At 37.8% G+C, this 25,782-nt stretch overlaps 1 protein-coding gene across 10 annotated transcripts in view; it reads right to left on the reverse strand.

The window, feature by feature from the left end:
• Macrod2 (mono-ADP ribosylhydrolase 2) overlaps positions 1–25,782 on the reverse strand; it is a 2,131,419-nt gene that overhangs the window by 518,568 nt on the left and 1,587,069 nt on the right. Inside the window, exon 10 of one of the 10 annotated variants that reach the window (XM_074074316.1) lies at positions 17,108–18,422. The exons of the other annotated variants lie outside the window; for them this stretch is intronic. Coding sequence (XP_073930417.1) covers positions 18,384–18,422 — 39 coding nt within the window. The 3' untranslated portion in view covers positions 17,108–18,383. Of the gene's footprint in view, positions 1–17,107; positions 18,423–25,782 lie in introns of those variants that run through there. 10 annotated transcript variants of the gene reach the window in all.

Below are 25,782 nucleotides of genomic sequence, written 5' to 3' on the forward strand. Positions count from 1 at the left end.
GGATTGAGAAATATCTGGAAAATTAGATAAACACACACCTTTGTCTGTGAGCATGTTTCCAGAGAAGAGTGGCATGGGGTAAGACCTACCCTGGATGTGGGCAGAACCATCCAGTAGGCTGGGGATTCAGATGGACTGAAAAAGTAGAAGGGGGAATCTGTCACTGGTATTCAACCCTTTCTGAGTGGGCACACCATTACCTCTGGACATCAGACTTCAGGTTCTTCATACTTTGTGTGCAGACTTATACCAGCACCTCTTCAGAGGGCTGACAGGTCTTTGGCTTCAGACTTGGGTTACATCATTACCCTCTTTCTTGTTCAGAGTAGGCTACTGTAGTCTGTTGGTTTGCCTTTTCTGAAGAACCTGGACTAATACTAAGGGTGACCACTTTTGCCCCTTGACTTTTTGCTTAGTCCTGTGACTTGCTTGGGCCAAAGAGATGTTGGTAGATGTAATAGAAGCAGAGCATAGGAGAGAGTTTAGGTGACAGAACTATTCCACACTTGTGTCTTTGCCATCGCCATGAGACCATGTCTAGCTACCATGTCCCAGGAGAAGGATGGAAGACAGGTGGAACAGATCTTGGTGACCTGGTTAGACCTAGGCTAAATCAGTCAATAGCCAGCTTACTCCCAGACACATGAGCAAGTGTAGCTGAAACTAGCAAAGCCACTCAGCCTGAATTGCTGCACGTTGAATTCACACATAAAATGCATGCCTGCTGTGCTTAGCTACTTAGCTGAGAAGTGCTTGTTGTTTTAAGCCACTGTTTTAAATTGTGGCAACAAAAAAACTAAGCAATTAAAAAAAGAGAGGTTTATTCACTGGATGAAAATATTTTCAAAACTTGCCATTCTTTGTACCAGGATATCCTATGATCCTACTTCTGAATTTAAATGTTAAGGAAATGACATAATAGCAGCAAAAGTATAAGGCTTCAGTGGCCTTTGTACTAAAACCTTTAATGTCTACCTTACTACCATTGAAATAATGACAACTGAACTTTATTGAGACCCTATCATGTGTCAAACATTTTTGCAGTGTAAAACTGTATAATGAGTAGAGCACAACTATCCATGGCTATTGAACAGACTGAAGAAACAGACACACTTAATAAAGATAACTTGCATAGGGACACACCACTAATAAATTAGAGCCTGGGTTTAACTGACTCAGATCAAAATAAGTGTCTATACCATACTTTCCTTAATCATTTTAAGTGCAGGAGGCTCAAGTAGTAGAGCAACTGTTTAGTACCCTGAGTTCAAACCCCACTATCACCAAAAAAAAAAAAAAAATCATTTTAAATTGTGGAAAAGCATTTCATATAAAATATCCTTGAAGGCTACAGAAAAGGGTGAAAACTGTAATCAGTTATTAAAATTATAACCGTTCTAAACTTATGTGTGCCCATGTTTATCATAAGTTGCTGCAGTAGAGCCACAATTCAGAAGGCCAGACCTGCAAGGAGCTCTTTAACATTTGCTGCATCCTTCCCCTCTGCCAGTGAGCTGGATTCAAAAGAGTCATTTGCTCTGATTTGAAGAGCTGTGCTGCAAAGAAATGGGCAAGGCCTTCATGTGAACTCCAGTCACAAGTCCTGGTTCTGCAGACAGAGTCAGTATTATTCACCAAAGAATGATTAAGTTCCCAGCCAAGGGAAAGGCAAAGGTCAAGACCTCTATTTTTTAAGAAATCACTTGGCTGTTTGATGAAGCTTACAATAGTAAATATTGTGAGAACCAATGCTTCTGCTGAAATTGTACTGAGGAACAGATTTCAGAGAAGTCAAGATCAGCCAAGTGCCTAAAATAACACAGTTTTGACAGTACATTTTTATTTCATCCTTTCAATCTTCTTTTCAGAATCCATCTTTTGGAGGGGCACTGAAGCCTTCTCTCCTTCTAGAGACATTCCTAGATCAGATAAGCACTTACAGTAGCTCTTCTGTACTCTAAAAACCTGAAGCAATTAAGACTTCATCTCCTCTTGTTCCTAACTTCTACAGTGGTTTCTGATCAGATGCAGGAAGTGCCTAGAACCTTCAGCTCTCTAGTACAATTGTGATGATCAATATGATAATAATACCGACTATTTATTAAGTATTTCTATGTTCCTTAATCTTTTTTTATTATTGCTCCCTGTGAGAGGGATACTATTCTAATTTTCATGTCATAAAGGAGAAACCTAGGCTAATAGAAGTCACACAATTTGCTCAAGCATACTGCCAGAGAGTAATCTAGCTGGGATTTGAAGCTAGTCTGACTCTAACAATCGTTTGTTTATTTTTTTATTTTTTATTTTATCATTTTTACATTTACTCACATGTGTGTACATTGTTTGGGCCACTCCCCTCCCCCAACAATCTTGACTGTTAGCTATCTCCATAGATTCCACCTTCTGATATGCTTCTTTTGTATAGCCCCAAAGTGCCTGGCACATGTAGATGCACAAAAAAGACCTGAATGAATTACACAGGTCACAACCTCCGAGATTTCTAATAACTACCAGATGATTCTGCTTAACCATACTGCTCATACTACTGAAAGCAAAGTCTTGATGCCTGAGTTAGAGTTATCTATGAGCATTGCTTGTACTTCTTAGCAAACATAATATATTCCCACATGGTGCTGAGGGTAGCCTATATGCAAATATGGGTTATGGAGTTTCTTTTCGAAGTCTGTATCCTAACCATTTATACAAGTGTTCAGCAACTGGATTTATTTAGCATCTACCATGAATAAAGTACTATGTTAGGCAAGGAAGAGTTACACATATGAAAAATAAATGTTTTCTCAGAAACATTTTCCTTGGAAACAGTAAATCTATTGTAAAGAATAATCTATGAAGGAATAGACTAAATATTTTAGCATTCTGAAGAAAACTGTTAGGCAAAACTTCAATATCACACAAGATGCTGCTTTGAGGCATATGGAAACGTGTCAGTCATATTATAGAATCAAAATATTCTGAAAAAAAATTAAAAGACCCAGCTCTTCCCACAAAGTTTGGGCTCCCTGCCCATTAATCACAGTTTTTCACATGAATACCAAGCTGTTGAATGAAATTCATCCCGGAAGGGGTTCTTTCGATTTTTAAAATTCCAATCAATATCTAAATTTCTTTTCCTTCTTAAATATGACCTAAATGCTTTCTAAATTAAATAAAGATAAATGAAAGATATTACAGAAGGCAATGTGGCCAAAGTCTCTCTTTTTGACAGGCCATGGTTTCTATAATGCAGATTCATAAATCCATTTCTAGAGAAAACATTACTTGAATATTCTTTGAAGTACCTCAAGCTCAATGTAACCAATGATGGATTATTCATTTTTCTGTAAAAACTGATGTATCTCAATGAATTCCCCATCCCCATAACTGTTACAAATTTATGTCCCTAAAAATCCACATGACGACGTCCTGGCTCTCAGTACCTCAGGATGTAGCCCTGCTTAGAAAAAGGGTCATTAGTTGAAATGACATCATATTGGAGTAGGCAGGCTCCTAGTCTCAGTGTCCTTTATCAAAAGGGGAAATGTGGAAGTAGCCATAACATAGTGAGAATGTATGAAAATGAAGACAGAGGGTGAGGTGATGCTTCCATATTCCAGGGCATGCCAACAATTGCCAGCAAGCTACCAGGAGCTAGGAGAATCTCCTCCAAAATCCTCAGAAAGAACAAGCCCTGCTTACACTTGGATTTTAGACTTCTAACTTCTAGAAATGTGAGAAAATGTGCTACTTGGAGAAACCTTAGCAAACTTACTTATATTCTATTAAGCCAGTTACCTTGAGATTATACCTTATCCTTCATCAATTGCAACCAACTTTAAGATTTGTCTCATTTGGTCACATCCTTCCCATATTTAAAGCCTTGGACTAAAATGCTTATCAATCTCAGTTGAATTGCAACAAGAGATTCTTGCTTAATCACTTTGCCTTCTCTTCTGATTCCTCACCTTACAATGCAAACCATCCTCCACAACATGGTCAAGCTCATCCTTTGGGTTTTCTAATCTGGTCATATCATTCTTTTACCAAAATTTCCTCATGGTTTGGTCCTTGCCAATTACACAAGTTACTCTACCATTCTTTCACATTCAAGCAATATTCCAGATCAGGGTTCCAACTATGCTGAGTTGTTTGCCAAAATCTGAACATCCTGTCATGTCTGTATCTTTACACATGTTTCCTTATATCCTACACGTGAAATTCCTTTCAGCTATAATGCTCTCTGTTGTCACTTTCTCTCTCCTACCTAAGGTCTAGTGCAATGTTCATGACCATGTAGCTTCTAAATAGGACTTTATTGACTGAATGTATGAAGACATTCTCATACATCTTCTCGTTAAAATAAGAGCCATCAAAATGCTCAACAACTGGAGGACAGATAAAAACCTAATGCAAGCCAATAATTCAGTGAAAATATCTCTGGTCAAACCAAAGTTTATTATATTCTAGCCCAGTATTTAAACAATAACTTATTGAACAAAAAACAAATGCACTTGTGAGAACAGATACCAGATAAACTTGTCTGTTTCAATATTGTTGCATGCTTGGCCCAAGCTTCCTGTGCTACTAAAGATTTGGCAAAGTGGGATGTTAATACTGTGCACACCTGTGTCTTCCTACAGTTAGTTTAAGCCTCACATGTGCCTCTTGCCACTCACTTGAGTCTTTCTCATTTTGGATAAAGGATTTGGCTCACACAATATGCCATAGATTTACATGGTTAGAGTTTCAGGCACTTCCTAGATCTCTTAAGAATTTGAAGCTTACTGTAAAAGACCTACTTATCATTGTACTTGTTATTTACATACATCCCTAAGCACTATCCTAAACACTGCTTGAAAGGGACAAATGCTAGAGTAGTATATTAAAGAAAAAAGGTGAAAAATATATTATTCACTTATATATTTTAAAAAGAGATATATTTTATATAATTTATACTTTTATAATTTATATTCACAAGTATAATTGTGTGCACTGGAATATGTTATATATAATTATAATTAGCACCAAAGAAGCAATAGAGTAGTAAATATTTAATTTATTGCTAATCAATAAGATTGCTATTTTATATTCCTTTTTAAAATTGCTATGTTTTCCTTATATGCAAACTATATTATGGAGGAACTGAAGTCATTATTTTCTTGCTGGGTGTTCGAGACAGGGTCTTTCCTTTGGAAATCTGACAGGCATCTCAAACTCAGCATGCTCAAAATTGAGCTCTCTACCTTTTGTTCTGATTTCATATTTTTTCTGAAGTCTTAAAATTGGTTTAATAGAATCACCTTCTATATAGTTACTGAATTAAAAATCTTATATTCATCTTGAATTTCTTCTTCTACTCAGTGGGTCCTGTTGATTCTATCTCTAAATTACCTCTGAGGCAGGCAAAAGTAGGAAAAGTTTGGGATTCATAGAAAACATTTTAACCTAGCTTTGGCTCAGAAACCACCCTCCCCTTGCTGGGAATCACCCATACCCTTCCCCAATCATTGATTATTGGCTGAGAATCTCCTTCTCCCCTTCCCATAGGTTATCAAAGGTTTTTAAACCACCTAAAAGGCAGAAACATGTGCTCTTGGTTCTGGCTTCCATCTGGGCCTTACCATGCTTCCTTTTGTCTTTCCCTTCCTTAACTTTTAATAAACTCCACTTATACCCATGTGTCCTGCCATGGGTTCTTCCTGGTGGGATTTGAAGAATTTGAAAATCTTCTGATCACAGATTGCATCAGTGCTGTTAACATTTTTGGTAAAGCCAGCTGAGTAGTTAAAAAGGTAAAATGCTATGTTTATTGATTTGCTTTCTTCTAAGCCATTCCTCCCTGCTCCTTATGCATCAGCATTTTGCCCAGAGCATGCTGCTGGGAGATGATGAGATGCACTTTATTAGCTCAGCCCCATGTGGCATGAGACAATGTGGGGCCTATGCACACCCACAAGCTGCTGTGGCCAAGTCCACAGCTGGGAAGGGCAGAATTACAGTGGTGGCCAGTGACGCAGGGCGCAAGTTCACCATCTCATCCAGGTGGAGAGGGCAGTCAGGATTGCACATGAAGCTTTAGTTATTGTCTTTTGTAGTCGCTGCCTCTTTCCTGTGGTTGTCATGTGTCTGCACATTTTCTTTTCTCTCATCCTTCTCCCTTCTCTCTGCTCACTTTCTGATTCCCGGGCCCAGGCAGCCACATGGCCCAGGAAGCATGCTAACAATGGTAGGCTTCAGTCATGTTGGTCAGCCTGTGATTGAGACGGCATGCCCCACCCAACCAACCTCAGGCCTTGTCTCTAAAGTGAGGATAATGAGGTCAGATTTTAAGGTTAAAGTATTTACTAAGAAACTCTTAGTTTTGGATTCTTTTGGCCCTGGGGTGTTTTTCTGAGTTTGGGTCATTGTGTGGTTAAGAGAGACATTGAGTAGTCTACTGGTTCCTGCTGTAATTGATGGAGAATTTCTGTTTATTTTGAGCCTGTATGTTGCATGTAACATGTCTTTATGTTCCATTTGAGAGACCCTTTGGAGAGGTCATGTGATCACAGGGAGTGCTGCCACCATGATGAAGCCACCACATGTCCAGTGCCATCTTGCCAGTCCCCAAGAATAGGAAAATTCATGGGTGATGCCATCTTGCCATCTTTTAGAAAAAATTATAACTTATGATTAAAATTCTCTAAATTAATATAGTTTTTATAATGTTGCTTTTGATACATTAATCTGTTAAAGATTGGGCCAAAAATAGAGTATTTATGTTAAAAATCTGTTATAAACTACTTAGGCATCTAGCTGACTAATCTTCTAAAGATAATGACAAAAAATGGTTTAAGAGTACACTCTGAATTAATGTGATTGTTTTGTGTGCCACTGTGTGTATTTTCTGTATATGTCTTTGTCTCCTACCAATTATGGCCACTTAATTTTTACTTTTTTGAGCTCATTATGCACACTATATCTTTGGCATGCCTAGGTTATAACATCTGTATGTCTGTTGTGTGTATGTGTGAGTGTGCAGATGTCTTTAGGATGGTTCTTAAACTAGTTTTATAAAGTTAATGTGCACAACTATCTCAAAAATTACCTAAAATTCTAATCCCAACCAGGACTAAATATTCCTTGCCTTAGGACTAAAAGAAATTTACAGATAATAATCTCAATCTGTTTCATTCTATTGTGAGTGTAATGGAAGCACACATTCTATTGTGTGCTTCCATGCACAAGTGTATTACAGCCTGAATTGATTCATCTCTACCTGACCTCTTCACTACTTCCCAGTCACCTTTCCATAGTGGCCTCTGCCAGTTTACGATTACCATGTTAGCTCCTCTGCAGTGGGGACAAAAATGCTATCAGTTTTGGGTTTCCTACCTATCCCCATTCCTCCCGTATGTGCTCTCCCCTTAGCGTGTGACTGATGTCCAACAAAATTACTGCACTTGCCCTAGATCTAAAGTCCACATATGAGGGAGAACATAGGATTTTTGGTCTTTTGAGCCTGTCTAAACACGCTCAAGATGATGTTCTCCAGTTCCATTCCAGTTTAAATGTAAATGTGTAATTTACATTTAACTGTTTTATAATTAGGTTTATTGACCCATGTGTTCTTGTAGATTGCTATTATTAAAAAGATGTTTTAATTAAATTTTGTTCCTAGGTGTTCTAAGGTATAAAATTACTAAGACTTTTATATAAAACAGTGTTATCTAAATTTGGGTTTTTACAAAGGTTGTTTCAAGATTCAAATTAAGGTCTTAAAGCTTGTATGTTTATATGTGTTGGGTTGATTATAGTTTACAGTTTGCCTAAAAGTTTTCTAAGGTCAAAATTTAAAGTACTACTGTGTGGTTAAAAATGGGTTTTTGTTTTATCAAAATAACTGTCAGATTTTTGATGCTATACTTTTCCCCCCATTCTGCTCAAATTTACAAGCTAACTACAACCCCATGGCCTGATGTGAAAGCTGATCACAAGCAATGGGTTTGTATCAGCCAACCTTACCTTGGAACAATTTGGATTCTGTACTGTCATAATAATTCTGACGGTTTAATAGTTGAGATGGCATTCAGGATCAGCATCCCACTTAGGACCTCTCATGCAGGGGTTCAAGAGACTGGCCATTTGGAAGTCAGGGGATTCCACTGCTTGTTTCACAGAGATATCTGCTGAGGGCCTTTAAGACAAGTCCAGTCTAGAGAACCTGCAAAAGAGACTTTCAAGATATAAGGGGGACACCCAAAAGATATTGGAATTGATCTTGCTTTCTACTAAAGGGCAACTTTACTCCTTTTCTTTTCCTCTCTCTCACTCTCCACCAACCAGCACAGGGAATTCCTCTCAGGAGCCCTCATGCAGGGATAGAGAGGTTAATGGATTCTCCCCCTCCATTTTCCCTCTCTCTCTTTCCACCAGTCAGTATAGGGGAACATATTCACTTGGCTGTATCCTTAAATACTGGGAGATGCTTCGATCCTACTAACCAAAAATAAGAAGGATGACTCGTTCTCTTCATAGATCATTCAAGATCATTTACAATTCTTTATATCCTGCTTAAACTAGTCTCTTGTTAGACACAAAAACCCTGAGGTATTTTTCTGATAACAGTAAAGGAACTAAGTTTAAACTAAGTAAATAGTTTTAATACTGCTAGTACCTGATATGTGTATCTAAATGTCATAAAACCATTTAGAGTTAGAAGTATATACATGTAAATAGCTATAGTTTGTTTATCTAAGGTACATTCTATCTAATAAGGTCTTTGATATTTTTGCTCTTTATGACAAATGCTAAAAGTTGTGCCATTTAGGCCTGACATCTGTTCATTGGATAAACATTGGTTTATTTGGCATTGGCTAGCTAAAAATTGTTTTATGTACATAATATGCAGTTGAGCATCAAAACAGGAGCTAGTTGAAATTACTGACACTGCCTTCCCTTAACCACTGGAGAATTTAGGTTTTTTTGCTAATACAGTACTGACCACCACTAACTTGTTACTTTACCTAACCAAAATTCAAGGTTTAAACTGTGATGCTGCTACTGGCTCCTTTATATATTACGTGTCTTTGTCTTCTTCACGTATATAAGCCTTCTAAAATAGTTATAAAAAGACACTGTACCAAAACAGTGTCTTAGCTTCTTTTACAAGTTTGTGCACATGTTCCCAATTGTAATGAGAGAAGTTTAGTAATACTATATTATTATATTAATTGCTAAACTATTAACCATGGTTACTTTAAGTTTTGTCATTATAGTTCTAGTCCTATTGGGACATTTACAGAGAAGCCCATGGAAAATGACTCTGACAAGTGTATATCTGTCAATGCGGAGAGATATTCTTATTGGGATCATTTTGTATTTTCCTTGTAAAGCTTTTTAACTATTGTCTGCTGACACTTTACAGCAATTTAAATGTGTTGGTACATCACCTATGGGACAGGAAATTAAATTAATTAAGCCCAGCCTAAAAGCCATTTTTTAAAAGTCTCTTTGTTGCTTAATTTGGCCAGAAAGGTCACATTGGCACTGATTTATCTGGTCGACTCCCCCTCCTTTGGGGTACAAAATCTGACTTTCTGGACTTTCCAGGAGAAGCCACTCCCCCACCGATGGACAAAACTGCCAAACTGGCAAAATCTTGAGAGACAGCTGTTCAGAGGAACAGTTTAATATGATGCAACCCCTGAGTGGTAAGTTTCCCCTGACTTCTCAGAAGAACAAGTGCCATTCAGCCACACAAAACAGTTCAAAAGGACTGAACAAATGAGGGGACTTCTCCAGATCCAGATGGAGTCAATTATTGCAGATCTCTAAATATAACCAAAGCTGAGAGATTTTAAAAAGGGGTTCTTATGCAGGTGCTCTAATATTTAAGCCTTCTAGGCTTCTGGCAAAAGGCAAACTCATGTCTTTGGCCAAGGCCTTCTGTTTAAGCAGAGGGAATATAACTTTTAATGGTATCTATCTTCTGCCTAGGGAACACTGTGAGTCTTCTTTCTGTACAGAAGTGGCTCATTGATGTTTACTCTCTAACTGGACTAACACCTGCCCCCTGGTACACCTGGCCCCAGATGTAGTCAGCCCTTAACTGGCCACTATAGTGAGCAGTCCAAAATAGAGAGCCATCTAAAAGTTAAAAATAGCTACAGATATAAACACCTATAGACAAAGTAAACATAAGGCTCTATCACTTTTCAAAATGAAAGGTTAGGTTCATTATCCTTCCTGCTATACCTGGCAGGGCCCCTTCTGATGATCCTATCATTATAAGGTTCTGGTCATGCCTTCTAAACCAGATTTATCTCTTCTAGAATGAAAGCCTTTAGGACCCAAATCATGGGACAACAAGGCTGTTGATCTCTACAAATGAATGAGATCTCCACGAACAACCCAGATCTCCACGAGAAACCTTAATTATAATAAACAATAATTCAGACATCTTGTGTCCAAATAAGTCCCAAGGAAAAAATAGGAGAGACAATTTCCTCCTTGTAGGTAGGGTCCACTGCTCCTTGTCAGCTTGAAACAGATACTGAAGATGGACCACCCCCTCAGCAACCCCCCCCAAATAAATTTTTGGAATATTGTCTTTCATGGGGAATCTGAGGCAGGCTAAAGTAGGGAAAGTTTGGGGCTCATAGAAAAAAAACTACCCATGCTTTGGCTAAGCACCCATGCTCCTCCCCAATCACTGATTATTGGCTGGGAATCTCTTCCCTTTCCCATAGATTATCATAGGATTTTTTTTTTTTTTTGTAGTACTGGGGATCGAACCCAGGGTTTTGTGCATGCCAGGCAAACACTTAACCACTGAGCTACATCCCCAGCCATATCATAGGTTTTAAAACCACCCAAAAGGCAGAAACACTTGCTCTTGGCTTCCTACTTCCACCTGGGCCTCAACATGCTTCCCTTTGTCTTTCCCTTTCCTAACTTTAATAAACTCCATTTATACCTATGTGTCCTGCCATGGATTCTTCCCAGTGGGGTACAAAGCATTTGGAAATCTTCTGATCGCAGGCTGCACCAGGGCTGTTAACATCTCCACAATCCATTTTCCAAACAGAATGCTTTTATTGCCTTAGCACCCAGTATATTATCTGATATATAGAATTGTAGGCACTCAATAAATATTTGGCAAGTGAGTACATAGACAATGAATTGACTATTTTTCTTCCTTTCTCCTTCCTGAAAAACTGCAACAGTTCCCTAATAGAACTCCCCATTATTAATCAATCCATTCTCCAGTTTGACCTCCAAACTTACTACAAGGATTATTTTTCTAAAACATATCCAATCTTATGTTCTGCTAAAAATTTGGCAGTGATTATTGCCCATGATAAGCCAAGCAAGCAGGCTGTCAAGTGCTGGGATATATTGATGAACAAATAATGGACTCTATGTTGTAAGACAGGCATTAATGAAATAATTACTCTAAGGCAAATCTATAAGATTATTTGAAAGCATATGGCAAGGATCAGGATCCAATTTAGGAGCATGGGGTAGGCTCTCCAGAATAAAAATTGTGAGAGCTGTGGTATGGGGTTTCCTAGGCAAAGTGAAAGAAAGGACTTTCTCTTGGTTGAGTGACACATGTAATGTAAAGAGTGAAACTCAGGGAACTGCACATCTCAGAGAAGAGCAGGGAGCTCAGAACTCAGAGGACAGGGGGTGAACAGTATGTGTTGTCAGTATACATATGAGTAGTACATACTTGGCTGACCATACTAAGAAGATTCCACTGATGAATTATAAGTAAGAGGTAACACGAAGACTTCCAGCTGTTTCATTTTATTGAATGTAAAATAAATATAAAAAGAGATGTTATAGGATTGGAAGGATTACATTAAAGTTCAGAACCAGTAGAAAGGCACTCAAGAGCACCACAGAAATTATTATTCAAAAGTTGTTGGAGTATGAATAAAAGATAACAAATCTTTTGATAGGCATAACTTATTGCTAGGTGACTTCACTTTTGTTTCTTAATCCATATTAATAATGGGCATTTTCAACATGCTAAGATGGTCACTTCAGTCTTTATAACATACTATTTTGTGAGCCAAAGATAGTAGCACAATTAATGCATGTGAAAATGCAAGAGCATTTTAGCTTTGTTTCTTACTTTCTAATCAACATGCAGCCCTTTTAATAAACAGCTTTTTAACATGCAGTCTTCTAACCTGAAGCTTCCTTCTTTCTTGAATGCTTCTGAAGAGGGCTGATCCTTAGGGGGCCTAGAATAATGGAATCCACCTTTGTTTGTTTCAGGAGTTGAGGAATGATTGCAGACCCCCCAGTCAATTGATTTGTGCCAAGATGACAACCCATGTGGAATTGATAAAAAGAATCTCACAATCTCCACTTTGGTAAAGAACAAAGTCACACATCTTTAAAAACAACTTCCAGCTTGAAACTGTTCTTTCTTGGACAAATGTGTTAATCTGTGTATTGCTGAGACTGCTTGTTAGACTCAAGCCCCTGGAAATCAGAAGTGCTGATCAGGGGAGCAGTACCACATGGAAGGCTGACAAAACCGCATGGACCCTGTTGCCTATTGCAATTTTATTGCTCATATAATTGCAATAATAAATAAAACACCATGACCTTTGGTGTCCACCATGACACCTCAAATTACTGCTTTAATATCAATTCAATCACTTCTACTCTTCTGGGAGCATTCTTTCATGCCTTACTCTGTGTTGTGGTATACCTGAGTTTCCCATGATATTTAACAGTAGGATTTCTTTTTTTTTCCTTCTTTCTTCCTTCATTTCTTTCTTTTCTTCTTTCATACTTTCTTCTCTCTCTCTCTCTCTCTCTCTCTCCCTCTCCCCCTCTCTCTATCTTTGAGATAGGGTATCAGGCTGGTAAGGAACTCATGAGATGCCATACTGCTCAGCCTCCTGAATTCTTGGATTACAGGCTTGTGAATTTTTGAAGGGATGTTTTTCTTATTTTCTAGATGCCAGTTCATTACTCATCCATAATTACTCAATGTGAACTTATTTGAAAATACTCAGTCCAAAAATATCTATGAGAAGATGCAAGAGACATTAAGATGCAAGAAACACATGAATAGAAAGTGTTTCATCAGAAAATGGAGGTATAACCCACCTTGTTTGTTAATTTCTGAATCATCCATTGTCGGTCCTCTCTTCTGTTTAAGGGTTCCTTGTGAATACAGACAAGGCAGACATTGAGTTGTGAAGAGATCAGTCCAATAATGTAGGAATTATTATGTTCTTTAAAATAGTTATTTAATATTATTATAAGAAAACAGTGGTTCCCAATTAGCTGGGGCACTTATTAAAACACAAGTACTATCCATAGAAGTTCTGATTTGGTGAGTCTGAGGTGGGGCCTGAGAATTGACCCTTTTAACAAGTTCCCAGGTGATACTGATGCTGGAGGCTTGGGCACAACATTTTGAGAACCACTGACAAAAAAATAAGGGGCCTTTGCATTGTCCCTAGTAGCTACTGGAAATATATACCATTTAAAATATTGACATGGAAATATCTGGTTTATGAAACCAGTCAATGAATCAAAATTTCAAATTCTAATGAAAAATTGAATTTAGAGTTGAGTTTAAAAGTTGAATTTAGAGTTTTTAAGAATTTAGAATTTAAAGGAGAATTTAGAGTTGGCAATATATGTAAAGCATAGGCACAGCATGCCTTACAGAATTTAAGTGACTTACCTAAAGTCATAAGTCAGTTAGGAGTGGAGCTGAGAACAAATGAACTCCTATGCCATTGTTTTGTTTACTCTACCAATATGTTGGCATCTGAGTCTGGCACCAAATATATTTGATTCACTAAAAATTATTGTCATGATATTTGTATATTGGGATGATCTTATAGAAAATTGAATTGGTTATGTGGTTGAAAGCTGATAATCTTATACATTGACCTTCACATCTACATCCCACTTTAAGCTTTTGAGACTGTTTCATTATAAGAAGTTCTAAGTAAAATAGATAAATTAATTAATAAAATAAAGGGCATTTATTATTTTGTTGAGGCAAGAAAGAAACCTATAAAGGAGAAAGAACATTTTTTTTTTTATATAGAAAAGCTTTTCTCAGAAGGAAAACATAGACCTATTTTAAAACCAACAAATAGAATTGGGTCAATCTGAATATTTAAAAATGAATAACTTATTACTTAAGCAATAGGCTTTATTTTCCATTTTAATCTTGCCTTGTTTTCTTCTTTCAATCAATTTGAACAGAGACATATAGCATTAGCATACTTTTTCAGAGTGATTTTAAGGAAATTTAATTTAGATTAGAAAGTTCAGAAAGATATGTGACTACATGCAGCAAATACAGTCACAGTGTTTTGAAGCTCAGTGTCTCATCCAGCAAGGATTTCAAAGTTGTTGCATCATGTGCCCATCCTATTAGCATGGTGTAACACATGGGACATGCAGATTTTCCTGTCTGATAGACTTGAGTTTGAATTTTCCTCATTACTCTGCAACCTTTGGTAAGTCAACAAAATGCTTTTTGACCAGAAGGTGACAATCTGTACAATGGGAATAAAACAAAACATCTTATCTCACAGGCAGTGCCACAGCCAAGACATGGTACAGGAAGGATTTAAACACCCCATAATTTCTAACAGCTCCTCCTCTCTCACCACCATGACTCTCCCATCAAGGTGCAACAAACAACCTAAGTAGAATTAGCATTTTGAAATGTAAATATAATTCCAGGCAGGTCTCCTACTTCATCCTATCTTCCAATTACATCTCAGTAAGTTCCTCTCACCCAACCCCACAACCACACTGTGTCTTCCAATCCCTTTTATATAGCAGAAATCTATCTGAGGAAGGTCTAATCCACAAAGGGCTTATTGTACAAAAGCAGTTATACCTACAAAGTACCTACTACATGGTCCCATCTCTCCCTTAACTAGTTTTTTTTTTTTTTTACTAGTTTACCTTTGTGCCAGTCATCTACCTGCACCAGGGCTGGCTCCCTTTTTAAGAAGGAAGAAGGGAGAGAAAGAGGAGGGGGGAGAATAGATGATGTCTACAGTTTTATTTTTCTTTAAATAACTATTAGGAATCAGAACTGCACTTAGGGCACTCCATGTAGCAATACAAATGGGAAAAATTATGTGAGCCTATGTTACAGTGTAAAACATCTCTTTTATGTAGCACTGTCCTAGTGTCTAAAGTTGTCATCTACATACATTTCTTTTCACACTCTGCAATTCTCTTTAAAAGATTGGTTTATAATTGGGCCATGAAAATTGCACCCATGGAAAACACCTTATTAATTCTACCATGAAATTTCTGAATGAGCCTGGGAATCCTCAGGGAGAAATGCTAATGTCACTCAAAGGACAGACCTAGCCTTTAAGTGTGTATATTAGTAAGAGATTTCTTTTGGATTTAAATTTGAATTGCTACTTTGCATGAATGACATCATTGCACCTATCAAAGGTGAAGACTAAATCGATTTGAATAAAGAGGAATGACAATATAAAAACAGCAAAGTTTACAAAACAAGCAAGCAAAATTAATCAAGCCACACAGACTTACTTTTTTTCCTTTATTCATTTATTCATATGTGCATACATTGTTTAGGCCATTTCTAACAACTTGTTCCCCACCCTCTCCTTCTCCCCCCACCCTCATCACTTCCAGGCAGAACCTGTTCTACCCTTTTCTCCAATTTTGTTGAAGAGTACACATAAGCAATAATAAGAAAGACATAGCGTTTTTGCTAGTTGAGATAAGGATGGCTATACAGAGAGCTTCTTAGCATTGCTTCCATGCACAGTGTATTACAACTCGAATTGATGTATCTCTACCAGACCTCTTCATTACTTCCTGGTCACCTTCCCATAGTGACCTTTGTTGTTTTAGGGTTACTGTATTAGCTCCTCTGCAGTGGGTACATCAACCACTTTCAAGTTTTAGGTTTCCTACCTAACCTCATTCCTCCTGTATGTGCTCTCCCCTTAGCATGTGACCCAAGTCCAACAACACTACTGCATTTGCCCTAGATCTAAAGTCTGCATATGAAGGAGAACATAACGAATTTTGGTCTTCTGAGCCTGGCTAACCTTGCTCAAGATGATGTTCTCCAGTTCCATCCATTTACTTATGAATGATAAGATTTCATTCTTCTTCATGGCTGAGTAAAATTCCATATTGTATAAATAACACATTTTCTTAATCTATTCATCAGTAGTGGGGCATCTTGGCTGTTTCCAAAACTTGGTTATTGTGACTAGCACAAGCAGCACAAGACTTATGAGTGACACTAACACATAATTATCGGCCAGGAATCAGAAGCTGAAACCATGAACTACTATAAATTCAGGTCTGCAGAAGACCTTAGCTATCAATCTTTCAAGCCCTTTCATTGATAGATAAGAACAGGGAGTCTTGGGAGGAGTTAAGACACCTGCCAGGGCCATAGAGCTGGTAAGGATAGCACTAGGACTCAAAGTGTATGTCCCATGACTCAACCAGTGTTTTGCCCAGAACAGAGAGGCTGGTTCTAGAGGATGACCAGTGTAATAAAGATGGTGTGTTTATTTGTGGCTTTCTGAGTTCTTTAGGTATGCTTAGTTTGGGTTATGTTTTATTTGATTTGTTTGCTTTTTAATTGAGTATAGGTTCCATTTTTGCTTAGGAGAAAAATTCAAATCAAGAGTAAAAACAAAATAAAAGTATGGTATATGGTCATATAATATAAAAACCTTACTTTTCTATATTCTTCAGAAGTATCAAGTTTTCATATTTCCACCATATGAAACAGATAGCTAAAACTAGCAAAATATTTTGTCTTAATCATGAAACTGGCATGAAGTAGACCAAAAGAAACAACAAACCAAAACTTAGATAACTAAACATTTTACATCTCATGTTCTGCTAAGGTTGAAAGATTTAGCAAAGAAAAGATAAGCTAAATTTGAGTTTCAGATGATCAAAGAATAATTATTTTAGTATAAGTATGTGTACTTTAATATGAGTATGAGGACTCACTGATATTAAAATAATTATATTCATTGTACATCTGAAAGTCAAATTAACTGAGCATCCTACATTTTATCTGGTAATCCTAAATCTGCCTATTTGCAGATGTTTAGATAAAATGTCACTTACTGGTATGTTAATATCAACTTACTATAGATGCTAAGATTTTACCGTGTAGAACAAAATCCACTCATGTCTACTATAAGAAGAAAAAAGCAGTCACTATTCAGTGTCTTCACATTGTAGTGACTTATTTCCAATGAATATAATGAAAGAGTAATTTGCAAAGGACAAAGGGATTTTTTTTATCTAGTCACAAAATATACTCTATGTAACAGAAAACAAGCCAACTGCAAAGACAATATACTATCATAGAATGAAATTAATTATCTTTTGCCTATAACCAATATTCATGTAAGTTGATATTATTTGGTGAATAATTATTTTGCTAAATTTTCCTCATGGCAAGCAAAAACATTAAAAAGGAGACTTAAAGGGAGAAAAAGGAAAGAGAAAGTAGCAGGTGTTTTGCTGTGTACTCATTAGATCTAGTTCTATGAGCCAGTATTTCTCCAATCTAGATTTTATTGTGATTCTTCAAAGATATTGCAGTGTATTAACCCAATATCAATAATATAGTGTAGAAATAAAAGTATACTTATGTTGCTGCTTAGTTTTTTTTTTTCTATTTTAACCATTCATGTATTCATACAGCAACAAAGATTTTGTTCACTATTTTTTTCTTCTTAAATTTTTCATTATTCATTTATCCACAAGTGCATACATTGTTTGGGCCATTTCTCTCCCCTCACTTCCAGGCAGAACCTGTACTGCCCTTATCTCTAATTTTGTTGAAAAGAAGACATAGGCATAATAAGGAAGACAAAGCATTTTTGCTAGTTGAGTTAAGGATAGCTATACAGAAAGATTCCTGGCATTGCTTTCATGTACAAATGTGTTACAACCCAAATTGATTCATCTCTAACTGATCTTTACACTGGTTCCTGATCACCTTTTCATGTTAACCTCTGTTGCTTTAAGGTTTCTGTATTAGTTCCTCTGGAGTGTTTTCTATTTGTTGCCATATCTCCCATATGTGCTCTCCCTTTGTCATGTGATCCAAGCCCAACCTCATTGCTGCATTTGCCCAAGATCTAAAGTCTGCATATGAAGGAGAGCATAGACCACAGCGGAAATCCCTGCCGTGGTGAACGTCACCTCGCTGGTGAGCTGGGGTCGAAGGACAACGCTGACTACGGTAGCAGATCTCGTGGGGCGGGACAGACAGACAGTTCCTCTTCCCGGGTTTTGTGAGGGTTACCTGAGACGACAGGCGTCATTATCCTCTGTCGACGTTGTGCCATCATTGTGGCTGAACCGGTTAATCAGCAGCAACAATCATCAAAGAGATTGGGGAATTTGGCCTTAAAAGGAAAGAAAGTCTGACATATGTTACAATATAAATGACTCAAGGGGAATTCCAAGATGGCGGCTAGAGGTAGGAAGCAGAAAGCGACCCTCCTATAGTGAAATCTTGGAGAGACGCTGGAGACACACTTTGCAGGCATAATCACCGAGAAAAGGCATAACTTTGACTCCTCCACACCTCCAGCCGGCACAGAGAATCTCCACTTCACGTTAAACGGAGAACCGAGGAGGCCCCCGGGGCCGCCAGTGGCCGGCGCCCATATGGCTTGGGAAGACGCGGACCAGGTGAGCTTCGCGGTACCACGGTTCCCCCACAGACAAGCCTGGGCCAGAGCAGCATAGCCCCCTGGACAGACTGACGTCCACCCGGGAAAAAAAGAGAAACTGAGTACTAAGCAGTAAGAACAGTTAAGACACGCTGGAAAGAGGGTGGGGCGCCCTGAGCGCTGAAGATTGGGGGAAGGGAACCCTTCCCGGGACTGTAAATAAACGAGCCGGGCGGGCCGGAGAGGCTCTGGCGGGAGCGGGGCGCGCCCAGCAACCAGGAGCGGGATGCTTGTGAGAGGAGGGAAGACCCACTTCCCACGTGAACTGTAAATAAACACGCAGGCCTGACAACGCTGGGCAGTGTCACCTTTCCCAGTGCTTGGAAAGGGAAAAGCCTGTAGCAGAGGCCCCCCTCCCCCGCACAGGAGAACTCTGAGCAAACAAAGCCTGTGGGACCAGGTGAGTGCTAGCTCACCCCAGAGATCTGCATAAATAACGCCGCCAGCTACAGGCGGAGAGCAGCAGGCAGGCAAGCCACAGTTGCAGATACCACTCTCGGAACTGCCTCCAGACGCTTTTTTTTTTTTCTTTTTCTCCCTACCTTTGATGAGAGAACAACCGAATTACACCTGCAAGCCGAAAAACTTACTGAAACTGTATTGCATTTGAACTGGGGACAATTGGTGGGTTTTTTTTTTTTTTTTATCCTCTGTGTGTGTGTGAGTGTGTAGTTTTGTTCTACTTTATGCATCCCCTTTGATGAGACAACTACAGAACAACATCTGAGGCACCAACTCCAGGACTGGAGATTGAGATGGACATCCAAATTATTAAGACTGAAACTGCATTGCATATAAACTTGGAAGTTTTTGGTTTTTTGTTTTTTGTTTTTTTTTTTTTTAATTTTCTATTTTACATTTTATTTTAATTCATTTTTATAAATAGATATTACTTTCATATACTTATTTTTTATTTTTTTATCTTTGATTTTCAATCCTCTCTCTGTCTCTCTATTGTCTGTTCAGCTTACTGTCGATTAGTACACTAACACTCCCTGTTTATACCTTTGAAACTCTCTTGTCTGATACCTTCTTCTGCTTTCTCCCTCTTGTCTGTATATTTGTTTTCCCCTTTTCTTTAATTTCTTGCTTTCCATCTCAGCTCACTCTTCCATTCTCAATATTACCATTGTTATTATTACAAGCTAGAAAATACTTAATTGCACACAGTACAGGGACAGTAACAACACCAAGGACAATGACAGGAAGACAGAAAAAACAAGGAAACCAGTTTCCCCACAGCAAAAAATTAGTACAGGAACCAGAGGGGAATGAAGAGAACAGAAACTCAGATCCAGACTCCAACAAAATGAAGATAAACTATGCCAAAGGACCCAATGAAGCTCACAAGAATAATTTAAAAGAAGACATACTACAAATACTCAATGAGAATTTTATAGAGATGATACTGGATAGGGACAACCAAAATGTACAGGAGACACTCAAGAAATTCCAAGACAATAAAAATAGAGAATTTGAAAAAGCAAAAGAAGAAATAAAGGAAACCATAGAAGCACTGTATAAACACCAAAGTGAAAGAGAGAACACAATGAATAAATGGATAAATGAACTCAGGACAAAAATAGACAACAATAAAGAAGAAAACAGCCAGGATATGGAAAACCTCAGAAAAAAGAACGAAACAGAACTGCAAAACAAAACGGAAGGCCAATCCAGCAGAATAGAACAAACAGAAGACAGAATCTCAGAACTTGAAGATGAAATGGTAATTAAAGGAAAAACTGAAGAACTATTAATTAAACAACTCAAGACCTGTGAAAAGAAAATGCAAGAACTCACTGACTCCATCAAAAGACCAAACTTGAGAATCATGGGCATCGAAGAAGGAGAAGAGGTGCAAGCGAAGGGAATGCATAATATATTCAACAAAATAATAACGGAAAATTTCCCAAATCTAAAGATATTCCCATACACATGCAAGAGGCCTCCAGGACACCAAACAGACCAGATCAAAATAGAACTACTCCACGACATATCATCATTAAAACAACAAGTTCAGAAACTAAGGAAAGAATATTGAAGGCTGTAAGAGAGAAAAAACAAGTAACATACAAAGGTAAACCCATCAAAATCACAGCAGACTTCTCAACAGAAACATTAAAAGCAAGAAGAGCGTGGGGTGAGATCTTCCGGGCACTGAATGAAAATAACTTCAACCCCAGGATACTCTACCCAGCAAAGCTATCATTCAAAATAGATGGAACAATAAAAGTCTTCCATGATAAGCAGAAACTAAAACAATATGTGACCACAAAGCCACCATTACAAAAGATTCTGCAAGGGATCCTGCACACAGAAAGTGACACCCAACTTAACCATGAAAAGGCAGGCAGCACCAAACCACAGGATAAGAAAAAGCAAGACAGTAGAGAGTAACATCAAGTTAGGTACACACAATCAAACCTCCAAACAACTAAGATAACTAAATGGCAGGAATCACCACATACCTATCAGTACTAACGCTTAATGTTAATGGACTTATTTCACCCATCAAAAGACACCGTTTGACAAAATGGATTAAAAAAGAAGATCCAACAATTTGTTGCTTACAGGAGACTCATCTCACCGACAGAAATAAGCATATGCTTAGGATGAAAGGCTGGAAGAAGATTTACCAAGCCAATGGCCCCCGAAAACAAGTAGGAGTAGCAATACTTATCTCTGACAAAGTAGACTTCAAACCTACATTGATCAAACGAGATAAAGAAGGACATTCCATACTAATAAAAGGGGAAATAGACCAAAAGGAAATAATAATCATCAATCTGTATGCACCCAATGTCAACGCACCCAATTTCATCAAACATACCCTGAAAGACCTAAAAGCATATATAAACGCCAACACAGTGGTTGTGGGAGACTTTAACACTCCATTAGCATCAATAGATAGGTCATCCAAACAAAAACTCAATAAAGAAATCCAAGATCTAAAATATGCAATAGATCAAGTGGACCTAGTAGATGTCTACAGAACATTTCATCCAACCTCTACACAATATACATTCTTCTCAGCAGCCCATGGAACCTTCTCCAAAATAGATCATATCCTAGGGCACAAAGCAAGCCTCAGCAAATATAAGAAAATAGAAATAATACCATGCATACTATCTGACCACAATGCAGTAAAAGTAGAACTCAACAACAAAAGTAAAGACAAAAAACATGCAAACAGCTGGAAACTAAATAACTCATTACTTAATGAAGAATGGATCATCGATGCAATGAAAGAGGAAATTAAAATGTTCCTGGAAGTCAATGAAAATGAAAACACAACCTACCGGAACCTATGGGACACAGCTAAGGCAGTCTTGAGAGGAAAGTTTATAGCCATGAGTGCATATATTAAAAAGTTTGAAAGATCCCAAATCAATGACCTAATGATACATCTCAAACTCCTAGAAAAACAAGAACAAGCAAATCCCAAAACAAATAGAAGGAGAGAAATAATAAAAATAAGAGCTGAAATCAACGAAATAGAAACCAAAAAAACCATACAAAGAATTAATGAAACAAAAAGTTGGTTCTTTGAAAAAATAAACAAGATCGATAGACCCCTGGCAAACCTGACTAAAATGAGGAGAGAAAAAACCCAAATTAGTAGAATCAGGAATGCAAAAGGGGAGATAACAACAAACACCATGGAAGTCCAGGAAATCATCAAAGACTACTTTGAGAACCTATATTCAAATAAATTTGAAAATCTAAAAGAAATGGACAGATTTCTAGATACATATGATCATCCAAAACTGAACCAAGAGGAAATTAATCACCTGAATAGACCTATAACACAGAATGAAATTGAAGTAGCAATCAAGAGTCTCCCCAAAAAGAAAAGTCCAGGACCTGATGGATTCTCTGCTGAATTCTATCAGACCTTTAAAGAAGAACTGATACCAACCCTCCTTAAACTGTTCCACGAAATAGAAAGGGAAGGAAAACTGCCAAACACATTTTATGAAGCCAGTATTACACTTATCCCAAAACCAGGCAAAGACACCTCCAAAAAGGAGAACTATAGGCCAATCTCCCTAATGAACATTGATGCAAAAATCCTCAACAAAATAATGGCAAATCGAATTCAGCAACACATCAAAAAGATTATTCACCACGACCAGGTAGGCTTCATCCCAGGGATGCAGGAGTGGTTCAACATACGAAAATCAATAAACGTAATAAACCACATTAACAGAAGCAAAGACAAAAACCACTTGATCATCTCAATAGATGCAGAAAAAGCCTTTGATAAGATCCAACATCATTTCATGATAAAAGCTCTAAGAAAACTAGGAATAGAAGGAAAGTTCCTCAACATTATAAAAGCTATATATGACAAACCTACAGCCAGCATTATACTTAACGGAGAAAAATTAAAACCATTCCCTCTAAAATCAGGAACCAGACAAGGATGCCCACTATCTCCACTCCTATTCAACATAGTACTGGAATTCCTAGCCAGAGCAATTAGGCAAGAAGAAGGAATAAAAGGAATACAAATAGGTAAAGAAACTGTCAAAATATCCCTATTTGCAGACGACATGATCCTATACCTTAAAGCCCCAAAAAACTCTACTCAGAAGCTTCTAGACATCATCAATAGCTATAGCAAGGTAGCAGGATATAAAATCAACATAGAAAAATCATTAGCATTTCTATACACTAACAATGAGCAAACGGAAAAAGAATGTATGAAAACAATTCCATTTACAATAGCCTCAAACAAAATCAAATACCTAGGTGTAAACCTAACAAAAGATGTGAAAGACCTCTACAAGGAAAACTATACACTTCTGAAGAAAGAGATTGAGGAAGACTATAGAAAGTGGAGAGATCTCCCATGCTCATGGATTGGTAGAATCAACAGTAAAAATGTCGATACTCCCCAAAGTAATCTACATGTTTAATGCAATTCCCATCAAAATTCCAATGACATTCATTAAAGAGATTGAAAAATCTACTGTGAAATTTATATGGAAACACAAGAGGCCACGAATAGCCAAGGCAATACTCAGTCAAAAGAACAATGCAGGAGGTATCACAATACCTGACTTCAAACTATATTACAAAGCAATAACAATAAAAACAGCATGGTACTGGCACAAAAACAGACATGAAGACCAGTGGAACAGAATAGAGGATCCAGATATGAAGCCACACAACTATGAGCAACTTATCTTTGACAAAGGAGCTAAAAATATACAATGGAGAAATAGCAGCCTCTTCAACAAAAACTGCTGGGAAAACTGGTTAGCAGTCTGCAAAAAACTGAAACTAGATCCATGTATATCACCCTATACCAAGATTAACTCAAAATGGAACAAGGATCTTAATATCAGACCCCAAACTCTTAAGTTGATACAAGAAAGAGTAGGAAATACTCTGGAGTTAGTAGGTATAGGTAAGAACTTTCTCAATGAAACCCCAGCAGCACAGCAACTAAGAGATAGCATAGATAAATGGGACCTCATAAAACTAAAAAGCTTCTGTTCATCAAAAGAAATGGTCTCTAAACTGAAGAGAACACCCACAGAGTGGGAGAAAATATTTGCCAATTATACATCAGACAAAGGACTGATAACCAGAATATACAGGGAACTTAAAAAACTAAATTCTCCCAAAACTAATGAACCAATAAAGAAATGGGCAAGTGAACTAAACAGAACTTTCTCAAAACAAGAAATTCAAATGGCCAGAAAACACATGAAAAAATGCTCACCATCTCTAGCAATAAAGGAAATGCAAATTAAAACTACACTAAGATTCCACCTCACCCCTGTTAGAATAGCCATCATCAGCAACACCGCCAACAACAGGTGTTGGCGAGGATGCGGGGAAAAAGGAACCCTCTTACACTGTTGGTGGGAATGTAAACTAGTACAACCACTCTGGAAAAAAATTTGGAGGCTACTTAAAAAGCTGGACATCGATCTACCATTTGATCCAGTAATACCACTCTTGGGGATATACCCAAAAGACTGTTACTCCAGAGGCACCTGCACATCCATGTTTATTGCGGCACTATTCACAATAGCCAAGTTATGGAAACAGCCAAGATGCTCCAGCACAGACGAATGGATTAAGAAAATGTGGTATCTATACACAATGGAATTCTATGCAGCCATGAAGAAGAACGAAATGTTATCATTCGCTGGTAAATGGATGGAACTGGAGATCATCATTCTGAGTGAGGTTAGCCTGGCCCAAAAGACCAAAAATCGTATGTTCTCCCTCATATGCGGACATTAGATCAAGGGCAAACACAACAAGGGGATTGGACTATGAGCACATGATAAACGCGAGAGCACACAAGGGAGGGGTGAGGATAGGTAAGACACCTAAAAAACTAGCTAGCATTTGTTGCCCTTAATGCAGAGAAACTAAAGCAGATACCTTAAAAGCAACTGAGGCCAATAGGAAAAGGGGAACAGGTACTAGAGAAAAGGTTAGATCAAAAAGAATTAACCTAGAAGGTAACACCCACGCACAGGAAATCAATGTGAGTCAATGCCCTGTATAGCTATCCTTATCTCAACCAGCAAAACCCCTTGTTCCTTCCTATTAATGCTTATACTGTCTCTACAACAAAATTAGAGATAAGGGCAAAATAGTTTCTGCTGGGTATTGAGGGGGGGGGAGCGGGAGGGGGTGGAGTGGGTGGTAAGGGAGGGGGTGGGGGCAGGGGGGAGAAATGAACCAAGCCTTGTATGCACATATGAATAATAAAAGAAAAAAAAAAAAAGAAAAAAAAAATTAAAAAAAAAAAAAAAGGAGAGCATATGATTTTTGGTCTTCTGAGCCTGGCTAACCTCACTAAAGATGATGTTCTCCAGTTCCATCCATTTATCTGCAAATGATAAGAGTTCATTCTTCTTCATGGCTGAGTAAAATTCCATTGTGTATAAATACCACATTTTCTTGATCCATTCATCACTAGTGGTGCATCTTGGTTCTTTCCATAACTTGGCTATTGTGAATAGCGCTGCAATAAACATGGGTGTGCAGGTGCTTCTGG

Source organism: Castor canadensis, chromosome 5 (assembly GCF_047511655.1).
Source record: "Castor canadensis chromosome 5, mCasCan1.hap1v2, whole genome shotgun sequence".
NCBI classification, from domain to species: Eukaryota; Metazoa; Chordata; class Mammalia; order Rodentia; family Castoridae; genus Castor; species Castor canadensis.